The sequence below is a fragment of the Phyllobates terribilis genome, unplaced genomic scaffold (genome assembly GCF_046119375.1).
Source record: "Phyllobates terribilis strain yellow unplaced genomic scaffold, ASM4611937v1 Scaffold_25__1_contigs__length_18738178, whole genome shotgun sequence".
NCBI lineage: Eukaryota > Metazoa > Chordata > Amphibia > Anura > Dendrobatidae > Phyllobates > Phyllobates terribilis.
In genome coordinates, this window is record NW_027362785.1 from 17564508 (window position 1) to 17575687 (window position 11180).

Consider the following 11180-nt stretch of genomic DNA (forward strand, 5'->3'; position numbering starts at 1 on the left):
GCTCCGCCTTTACTGTAAACCATGTTACATGCAGAGCAGCTGTGAGATGGCAGCAGGGAGAAAGGGAAGGGGGCGGGGGAGGCAACAAGGTACGGGGGCCGGGGGAGGGAAGAAGGTACGGGGGCCGGGGGAGGGAAGAAGGTACGGGGGCCGGGGGAGGGAAGAAGGTACGGGGGCCGGGGGAGGGAAGAAGGTACGGGGGCCGGGGGAGGGAAGAAGGTACGGGGGCCGGGGGAGGGAAGAAGGTACGGGGGCCGGGGGAGGGAAGAAGGTACGGGGGCCGGGGGAGGGAAGAAGGTACGGGGGCCGGAGCACGGAAGAAGGTACGGGGGCCGGAGCACGGAAGAAGGTACGGGGGCCGGAGCACGGAAGAAGGTACGGGGGCCGGAGCACGGAAGAAGGTACGGGGGCCGGAGCACGGAAGAAGGTACGGGGGCCGGAGCACGGAAGAAGGTACGGGGGCCGGAGCACGGAAGAAGGTACGGGGGCCGGAGCACGGAAGAAGGTACGGGGGCCGGAGCACGGAAGAAGGTACGGGGGCCGGAGCACGGAAGAAGGTACGGGGGCCGGAGCACGGAAGAAGGTACGGGGGCCGGAGCACGGAAGAAGTACAGGGTGGCAGTAGGCTCAGTCTGAATGTTTTATGAGTCCAGGACAGTCGCAGATTCGGAGCAGTTCACCTGTGCAGCACTGCACGGACACTTTTCTCACTCTGCAGGGAAGAATCGGAGCAGGATTCACTCAGCACGATGGTGACAAGGTCACTCACATACAATTATAACTGACCTATGACAACCTCCCATCGGACAGTGAGTGCCACCACTGGACCCGGCCCACCTGACCCCAGCCCGCCTGACCCCGCACTCACACATGGATCTCATACATTGCGAGTCCTCAGACACCTAAAACACCAGAACCTTCCAGCCCGAATGGAAAAATGAGCATCCGAAGTACAAAGATTCACATGACTGCTCCAACAGCCAATCAAAGACCACCTCCCGGTTTCCGGAGCCGATGGTCACTCTGCGCCGTTGGTGTGGGCCCTCGCTGTTGGCTCCCAGGCTGACAAGCTCCATGTCAAAGGTGATGGTGGATCCCGGGGAGAGAGGTGGCAGCTGATTGGTCATCTCCTTACCATTCACATAGACGGCGCCTATGAGAAACACAGAAGAGATGAGACCCCACGGATGTGAAGCAGGACCCCAAAACTGAGTGTGGCCCTAGACCTCACCACTGGAGCCGATGCACACGGCCCGGTCCCTCTGTAAGGAGTCCAGTCCTTCCTCTCTCCCCACACAGACTCCGATGCTGTCCCTCCGGTCTGGGGCGCCGCTGGTCTCCACCCTGCAGGAGCACACATAGGATGATGCAGCGCTGCGGCTGCTCCCTGATGGGCGGCAGTGCCCCTTGTGGGGGCTCGGATTCCTACATGTGGGCTGACATGAAGGTCCGTCCCCTGCATTGTGGGCAGCACAGACCCCACTCACCTGAATGTCAGCGTCTGACCAGGGTGATACGTGGCAGCATTGGAGTAGAGGACGTGGTGCTGCGGGACGTCGTTGCGCAGAGCGATGTTCCTGCGGCTGCTCAGGCTGTATCCGTCCAGACCTGGACTCCACTCTGCAGGAGACAGTGACGGGTCACCGGTGTAAAGGACGCCACAGGCAGCAGGGGGCGCTGGAGAGCCGGACACTCACCGTGCGGGACGAGGGACGTGTGACCCAGCTGTGGCACGCTCCATGGGCTCCACTCCTGCCGGCCGTCCCCTCGGGCACAAACCCGGAACTGATAGTCAACGCTGGGGTCAATGTGGAGCACAATGAACTCGCACTCGCTGCCCACGTAGGCGTCCTCAAAGTGGCCGCAGGGATTCTTACGGTACTGAAGACGGTAATCCTGAGCCACAAAGTCCTCATCCACCTGAGAGCAGACGGCGAATCAGCAGGGGGGGCGACACATGACCTCAACGGGAGCCCGAGGAAAGAGGGGTCCCGAGGGAGCGGGGAAAGAGAGGGAGCGAGGAAAGAGGGGGCCCGAGGAAAGAGGGGGCCCGAGGAAAGAGGGGGCCCGAGGAAAGAGGGGGCCCGAGGAAAGAGGGGGCCCGAGGAAAGAGGGGGCCCGAGGAAAGAGGGGGCCCGAGGAAAGAGGGGGCCCGAGGAAAGAGGGGGCCCGAGGAAAGAGGGGGACCGAGGAAAGAGGGGGCCCGAGGAAAGAGCGGGCCCGAGGAAAGAGCGGGCCCGAGGAAAGAGCGGGCCCGAGGAAAGAGCGGGCCCGAGGGAGCGAGGAAAGAGCGGGCCCGAGGGAGCGAGGAAAGAGCGGGCCCGAGGGAGCGAGGAAAGAGCGGGCCCGAGGGAGCGAGGAAAGAGCGGGCCCGAGGGAGCGAGGAAAGAGCGGGCCCGAGGGAGCGAGGAAAGAGCGGGCCCGAGGGAGCGAGGAAAGAGCGGGCCCGAGGGAGCGAGGAAAGAGCGGGCCCGGGGGAGCGAGGAAAGAGCGGGCCCGAGGGAGCGAGGAAAGAGCGGGCCCGAGGGAGCGAGGAAAGAGCGGGCCCGAGGGAGCGAGGAAAGAGCGGGCCCGAGGGAGCGAGGAAAGAGCGGGCCCGGGGGGCCCGAGGGAGCTGGAAAAGAGGGGACCGGGGGAGCGGGGAAAGAGGGGGCCTCGGGGAAAGAAGGGACCCGGGGGCCTGAAGGACCGGGCAAAGGGTGGGCTTGATCAAAGAGTGGACCTGGGGGGCCCGGGAAAAGAGGGGGTTAGGGACGGAGGCGGCCTTGGGGAAAGAGGGGGGGGGGGGGGGAGAGGAGGAGACTCCGCAACCTCCGCCCCCAAGGATCCCCCGGGGAAAGAGGGGGAGCAGGGACCGAGGCGGCCCCCGGGGATGGAGGGGTCCCGGAGAGGAGGAGTGCGGCAGTGAGGACATCGGACTGTTTCTATTCACTGACAACAAGCAGATTGTGAGCAGATTCTATTGGAGGATACAGACCTTGCACCATCGCACCAGGACGCCCCCCGGTCTCTCGATCAGCTCCTCGATCTGCACCGGGGGTCTGGAGGCCACAGTCCCGAGCTTGGAGATGTGGTCTCTGGCAATGGACAGGAAGGCGTCATCCAGCTGAGCGGAGATGCAGGGAACCTCCACCAGAGAGGGGACCTCCGGGAGGCTGCGGACACCACACAGTGACTGATGAGCCCCTGTAACCTCCCACCCGTGCCCTGTCCCCAAAATCCGCAGCGACGCTCACCTGTCCAGCTGGATGTGCAGAGCCTTGTGGGTAAAGTTACACAGGTTTTCATGGTCTCCACTGTTACAGGACACAGCGACCTCTCCTGGGGGAAAGAGGGACTGCGGGTCACCATCATCCGACACACCCAGAGGATGCTCCCCACACCTGAGCACCCCCCAATATACAGACGTGTCCCCTACAGAGGGCGCCCCCCAATGTGCAGACGTGTCCCCTACAGAGGGCGTCCCCCAATGTGCAGACGTGTCCCCTACAGAGGGCGCCCTCCAATGTACAGACGTGTTGCCTACAGAGGGCGCCCCCCAATGTGCAGACGTGTCCCCTACAGAGGGCTTCCCCCAATATACAGACATGTCCCCTACAGAGGGCGCCCCCCAATGTACAGACGTGTCCCCTACAGAGGAGACCCCCCAATGAAGAGACAAAGTGTAGAGGGCGCTTTCTCGTGCTGCCCACCCTTCTCTGGTCCATACAGAGGCCCAGCACCACGATCTTGCGCCCACCCTTCCCTGGTCCATACAGAGGCCCAGCACCAGGCTCCTGCGCCCACCCTTCCCTGGTCCATACAGAGGCCCAGCACCAGGTTCCTGCGCCCACCCCTCCCTGGTCCATACAGAGACCCAGCACCAGGCTCCTGCGCCCACCCCTCCCTGGTCTATACAGAGGCCCAGCACCAGGCTCCTGCGCCCACCCCTCCCTGGTCCATACAGAGGCCCAGAAAAACGCTCCTGCGCCCACCCCTCCCTGGTCCATACAGAGGCCCAGCACCAGGCTCCTGCGCCCACCCCTCCCTGGTCTATACAGATGCCCAGCACCACGCTCCTGCGCCCACCCCTCCCTGGTCCATACAGAGGCCCAGCACCACGCTCCTGCGCCCACTCCTCCCTGGTCCATACAGAGGCCCAGCACCACGCTCCTGCGCCCACCCCTCCCTGGTCCATACAGAGGCCCAGCACCAGGCTCCTGCGCCCACCCCTCCCTGGTCTATACAGAGGCCCAGCACCACGCCCCTGCGCCCACCCCTCCCTGGTCCATACAGAGGCCCAGCACCACGCCCCTGTGCCCACCCTTCCCTGGTCCATACAGAGGCCCAGCACCGCGCTCCTGCGCCCACCCCTCCCTAGTCTATACAGAGGCCCAGCACCAGGCTCCTGCGCCCACCACTTCATGGCTCATACAGAGGCCCAGCGCCATGCTCCTGCGCCCACCCCTCCCTGGTCTATACAGAGGCCCAGCACCAGGCTCCTGCGCCCACCCTTCCCTTGTCCATACAGAGGCCCAGCACCAGGCTCCTGTGTCCACCCCTCCATGGCTCATACAGAGGCCCAGCACCAGGCTCCTGCGCCCACCCCTCCCTGGTCTATACAGAGGCCCAGCACCAGGCTCCTGCGCCCACCCTTCCCTTGTCCATACAGAGGCCCAGCACCAGGCTCCTGCGCCCACCCCTCCCTGGTCTATACAGAGGCCCAGCACCAGGCTCCTGCGCCCACCCCTCCCTGGTCTATACAGAGGCCCAGCACCAGGCTCCTGTGTCCACCCCTCCCTGGTCCATACAGAGGCCCAGCACCAGGCTCCTGCGCCCACCCCTCCCTGGTCTATACAGAGGCCCAGCACCAGGCTCCTGCGCCCACCCTTCCCTTGTCCATACAGAGGCCCACCACCAGGCTCCTGCGCCCACCCCTCCCTGGTCCATACAGAGGCCCAGCACCAGGCTCCTGCGCCCACCCCTCCCTTCTCCATACAGAGACCCAGCACCAGGCTCCTGCGCCCACCCCTCCCTGGTCCATACAGAGGCCCAGCACCAGGCTCCTGCACCCACCATTCCCTGGTCCATACAGAGCCCCAGCACCAGGCTCCAGCGCCCACCCCTCCCTGGTCCATACAGAGGCCCAGCACCAGGCTACTGCGCCCACCCCTACCTTGTCCATACAGAGGCCCAGCACCACGCTCCGGTGCCCACCCCTCCCTGGTCCATACAGAGGCCCAGCACCACGCCCCTGTGCCCACCCTTCCCTGGTCCATACAGAGGCCCAGCACCAGGCTCCTGTGCCCACCCCTCCCTGGTCCATACAGAGGCCCAGCACCAGGCTCCTGTGCCCACCCCTCCCTGGTCCATACAGAGGCCCAGCACCACGCCACCGTGCCCACCCTTCCCTGGTCCATACAGAGGCCCAGCACCAGGCTCCTGTGCCCACCCCTCCCTTGTCCATACAGAGGCCCAGCACCAAGCTCCTATGCCAACCCTTCCCTGGTCCATTCAGAGGCCCAGCACCACGCTCCTGTGCCGACCCTTCCCTGGTCCATTCAGAGGCCCAGCACCAGGCTCCTGCGCCCACCCCTCCCTGGTCCATAAAGAGGGCCAGCACCAGGCTCCTGCACCCACCCCTCCCTGGTATATACAGAGGTTCAGCACTGTGCCCACCCCTCCCTGGTCTATACAGAAGCCCAGCACCAGGCTCCTGCGCCCACCCTTCCCTGGTCCATACAGAGGCCCAGCACCAGGCTCCTGCGCCCACCCTTCCCTGGTATATACAGAGGTCCAGCACTGTGCCCACCCCTCCCTGGTCTATACAGAAGCCCAGCACCAGGCTCCTGCGCCCACCCTTCCCTGGTCTATACAGAGACCCAGCACCACGCTCCTGCGCCCACCCATCCCTGGTCCATACAGAGGCCCAGCACCAGGCTCCTGTGCCCACCCTTCCTTGATCTATACAGAGGCCCAGCGCCAGGCTCCTGCGCCCACCTCTCCCTGGTCCATACAGAGGCCCAGCACCAGGCTCCAGCGCCCACCCCTCCCTGGTACAAACAGAGGCCCAGCACCAGGCTGCTGCGCCCACCCTTCCCTGGTCCATACAGAGGCCCAGCACCACGCTCCTGCGCCCATCCATCCCTGGTCTATACAGAGGCCCAGCACCGAACTCCTGCGCCCACCCATCCCTGGTCTATACAGAGGCCCAGCACCATGCTTCTGTGCCCACCCTTCCCTGGTCCATACAGAGGCCCAGCACCAAGCTCATGTGCCCACCCATCCCTGGTCCATACAGAGGCCCAGCACCATGCTTCTGTGCCCACCCTTCCCTGGTCCATACAGAGGCCCAGCACCAGGCTCCTGCGCCCACTCCACCCTAGTCCATACAGAGGCCCAGCACCACGCCCCTGTGCCCACCCTTCCCTGGTCCATACAGAGGACCAGCACCAGGCTACTGCGCCCACCCCTCCCTTGTCCATACAGAGGCCCAGCACCACGCTCCTGCGCCCACTCCTCCCTGGTCCATACAGAGGCCCAGCACCACGCTCCTGCGCCCACCCCTCCCTGGTCCATGCAGAGGCCCAGCACCAGGCTCCTGCGCCCACCCCTCCCTGGTCTATACAGAGGCCCAGCACCACGCTCCTGCGCCCACCCCTCCCTGGTCCATACAGAGGCCCAGCACCACGCCCCTGTGCCCACCCTTCCCTGGTCCATACAGAGGCCCAGCACCGCGCTCCTGCGCCCACCCCTCCCTAGTCTATACAGAGGCCCAGCACCAGGCTCCTGCGCCCACCACTTCATGGCTCATACAGAGGCCCAGCGCCATGCTCCTGCGCCCACCCCTCCCTGGTCTATACAGAGGCCCAGCACCAGGCTCCTGCGCCCACCCTTTCCTTGTCCATACAGAGGCCCAGCACCAGGCTCCTGTGTCCACCCCTCCATGGCTCATACAGAGGCCCAGCACCAGGCTCCTGCGCCCACCCCTCCCTGGTCTATACAGAGGCCCAGCACCAGGCTCCTGCGCCCACCCTTCCCTTGTCCATACAGAGGCCCAGCACCAGGCTCCTGCGCCCACCCCTCCCTGGTCTATACAGAGGCCCAGCACCAGGCTCCTGCGCCCACCCCTCCCTGGTCTATACAGAGGCCCAGCACCAGGCTCCTGTGTCCACCCCTCCCTGGTCCATACAGAGGCCCAGCACCAGGCTCCTGCGCCCACCCCTCCCTGGTCTATACAGAGGCCCAGCACCAGGCTCCTGCGCCCACCCTTCCCTTGTCCATACAGAGGCCCACCACCAGGCTCCTGCGCCCACCCCTCCCTGGTCCATACAGAGGCCCAGCACCAGGCTCCTGCGCCCACCCCTCCCTTGTCCATACAGAGACCCAGCACCAGGCTCCTGCGCCCACCCCTCCCTGGTCCATACAGAGGCCCAGCACCAGGCTCCTGCACCCACCATTCCCTGGTCCATACAGAGCCCCAGCACCAGGCTCCAGCGCCCACCCCTCCCTGGTCCATACAGAGGCCCAGCACCAGGCTACTGCGCCCACCCCTACCTTGTCCATACAGAGGCCCAGCACCACGCTCCGGTGCCCACCCCTCCCTGGTCCATACAGAGGCCCAGCACCACGCCCCTGTGCCCACCCTTCCCTGGTCCATACAGAGGCCCAGCACCAGGCTCCTGTGCCCACCCCTCCCTGGTCCATACAGAGGCCCAGCACCAGGCTCCTGTGCCCACCCCTCCCTGGTCCATACAGAGGCCCAGCACCACGCCACCGTGCCCACCCCTCCCTGGTCCATACAGAGGCCCAGCACCAGGCTCCTGTGCCCACCCCTCCCTTGTCCATACAGAGGCCCAGCACCAAGCTCCTATGCCAACCCTTCCCTGGTCCATTCAGAGGCCCAGCACCACGCTCCTGTGCCGACCCTTCCCTGGTCCATTCAGAGGCCCAGCACCAGGCTCCTGCGCCCACCCCTCCCTGGTCCATAAAGAGGGCCAGCACCAGGCTCCTGCACCCACCCCTCCCTGGTATATACAGAGGTTCAGCACTGTGCCCACCCCTCCCTGGTCTATACAGAAGCCCAGCACCAGGCTCCTGCGCCCACCCTTCCCTGGTCCATACAGAGGCCCAGCACCAGGCTCCTGCGCCCACCCTTCCCTGGTATATACAGAGGTCCAGCACTGTGCCCACCCCTCCCTGGTCTATACAGAAGCCCAGCACCAGGCTCCTGCGCCCACCCTTCCCTGGTCTATACAGAGACCCAGCACCACGCTCCTGCGCCCACCCATCCCTGGTCCATACAGAGGCCCAGCACCAGGCTCCTGTGCCCACCCTTCCTTGATCTATACAGAGGCCCAGCGCCAGGCTCCTGCGCCCACCCTTCCCTGGTCCATACAGAGGCCCAGCACCACGCTCCTGCGCCCATCCATCCCTGGTCTATACAGAGGCCCAGCACCGAACTCCTGCGCCCACCCATCCCTGGTCTATACAGAGGCCCAGCACCAAGCTCATGTGCCCACCCATCCCTGGTCTATACAGAGGCCCAGCACCATGCTTCTGTGCCCACCCTTCCCTGGTCCATACAGAGGCCCAGCACCAGGCTCCTGCGCCCACTCCACCCTAGTCCATACAGAGGCCCAGCACCACGCCCCTGTGCCCACCCTTCCCTGGTCCATACAGAGGACCAGCACCAGGCTACTGCGCCCACCCCTCCCTTGTCCATACAGAGGCCCAGCACCAGGCTCCTGCGCCCACCCTTCCCTGGTCCATACAGAGGCCAAGCACCACGCCCCTCTGCCCACCCCTCCCTTGTCCATACAGAGGCCCAGCACCAGGCTCCTGCGCCCACCCCTCCCTGGTCCATACAGAGACCCAGCACCAGGCTCCTGCGCCCACCCCTCCCTGGTCTATACAGAGGCCCAGCACCAGGCTCCTGCGCCCACCCCTCCCTGGTCCATACAGAGGCCCAGAAAAACGCTCCTGCGCCCACCCCTCCCTGGTCCATACAGAGGCCCAGCACCAGGCTCCTGCGCCCACCCCTCCCTGGTCTATACAGAGGCCCAGCACCACGCTCCTGCGCCCACCCCTCCCTGGTCCATACAGAGGCCCAGCACCACGCTCCTGCGCCCACTCCTCCCTGGTCCATACAGAGGCCCAGCACCACGCTCCTGCGCCCACCTCTCCCTGGTCCATACAGAGGCCCAGCACCAGGCTCCTGCGCCCACCCCTCCCTGGTCTATACAGAGGCCCAGCACCACGCTCCTGCGCCCACCCCTCCCTGGTCCATACAGAGGCCCAGCACCACGCCCCTGTGCCCACCCTTCCCTGGTCCATACAGAGGCCCAGCACCGCGCTCCTGCGCCCACCCCTCCCTAGTCTATACAGAGGCCCAGCACCAGGCTCCTGCGCCCACCACTCCATGGCTCATACAGAGGCCCAGCGCCATGCTCCTGCGCCCACCCCTCCCTGGTCTATACAGAGGCCCAGCACCAGGCTCCTGCGCCCACCCTTCCCTTGTCCATACAGAGGCCCAGCACCAGGCTCCTGTGTCCACCCCTCCATGGCTCATACAGAGGCCCAGCACCAGGCTCCTGCGCCCACCCCTCCCTGGTCTATACAGAGGCCCAGCACCAGGCTCCTGCGCCCACCCTTCCCTTGTCCATACAGAGGCCCAGCACCAGGCTCCTGCGCCCACCCCTCCCTGGTCTATACAGAGGCCCAGCACCAGGCTCCTGCGCCCACCCCTCCCTGGTCTATACAGAGGCCCAGCACCAGGCTCCTGTGTCCACCCCTCCCTGGTCCATACAGAGGCCCAGCACCAGGCTCCTGCGCCCACCCCTCCCTGGTCTATACAGAGGCCCAGCACCAGGCTCCTGCGCCCACCCATCCCTGGTCTATACAGAGGCCCAGCACCAGGCTCCTGCGCCCACCCTTCCCTTGTCCATACAGAGGCCCACCACCAGGCTCCTGCGCCCACCCCTCCCTGGTCCATACAGAGGCCCAGCACCAGGCTCCTGCGCCCACCCCTCCCTTGTCCATACAGAGACCCAGCACCAGGCTCCTGCGCCCACCCCTCCCTGGTCCATACAGAGGCCCAGCACCAGGCTCCTGCACCCACCATTCCCTGGTCCATACAGAGCCCCAGCACCAGGCTCCAGCGCCCACCCCTCCCTGGTCCATACAGAGGCCCAGCACCAGGCTACTGCGCCCACCCCTACCTTGTCCATACAGAGGCCCAGCACCACGCTCCGGTGCCCACCCCTCCCTGGTCCATACAGAGGCCCAGCACCACGCCCCTGTGCCCACCCTTCCCTGGTCCATACAGAGGCCCAGCACCAGGCTCCTGTGCCCACCCCTCCCTGGTGCATACAGAGGCCCAGCACCAGGCTCCTGTGCCCACCCCTCCCTGGTCCATACAGAGGCCCAGCACCACGCCACCGTGCCCACCCTTCCCTGGTCCGTACAGAGGCCCAGCACCAGGCTCCTGTGCCCACCCCTCCCTTGTCCATACAGAGGCCCAGCACCAAGCTCCTATGCCAACCCTTCCCTGGTCCATTCAGAGGCCCAGCACCACGCTCCTGTGCCGACCCTTCCCTGGTCCATTCAGAGGCCCAGCACCAGGCTCCTGCGCCCACCCCTCCCTGGTCCATAAAGAGGGCCAGCACCAGGCTACTGCACCCACCCCTCCCTGGTATATACAGAGGTTCAGCACTGTGCCCACCCCTCCCTGGTCTATACAGAAGCCCAGCACCAGGCTCCTGCGCCCACCCTTCCCTGGTCCATACAGAGGCCCAGCACCAGGCTCCTGCGCCCACCCTTCCCTGGTATATACAGAGGTCCAGCACTGTGCCCACCCCTCCCTGGTCTATACAGAAGCCCAGCACCAGGCTCCTGCGCCCACCCTTCCCTGGTCTATACAGAGACCCAGCACCACGCTCCTGCGCCCACCCATCCCTGGTCCATACAGAGGCCCAGCACCAGGCTCCTGTGCCCACCCTTCCTTGATCTATACAGAGGCCCAGCGCCAGGCTCCTGCGCCCACCTCTCCCTGGTCCATACAGAGGCCCAGCACCAGGCTCCAGCGCCCACCCCTCCCTGGTACATACAGAGGCCCAGCGCCAGGCTCCTGCGCCCACCCTTCCCTGGTCCATACAGAGGCCCAGCACCACGCTCCTGCGCCCATCCATCCCTGGTCTATA

The 11180-nt window shown here is 65.5% G+C and overlaps 1 protein-coding gene across 1 annotated transcript; it reads right to left on the minus strand.

The window, feature by feature from the left end:
* Positions 1-267: 267 nt before the first annotated feature.
* CRLF3 (cytokine receptor like factor 3) lies at positions 268-3604 on the minus strand. Its single transcript, XM_073660415.1, has 6 exons — positions 3237-3604; positions 2978-3155; positions 1698-1920; positions 1488-1620; positions 1232-1344; positions 268-1153 (listed from the first exon to the last, which is right to left on the minus strand). The coding sequence occupies exons 1-6, from the start codon at positions 3587-3589 to the stop codon at positions 903-905; spliced, it is 1251 nt and encodes a 416-aa protein (XP_073516516.1). The 5' UTR covers positions 3590-3604; the 3' UTR covers positions 268-902.
* Positions 3605-11180: the final 7576 nt, after the last annotated feature.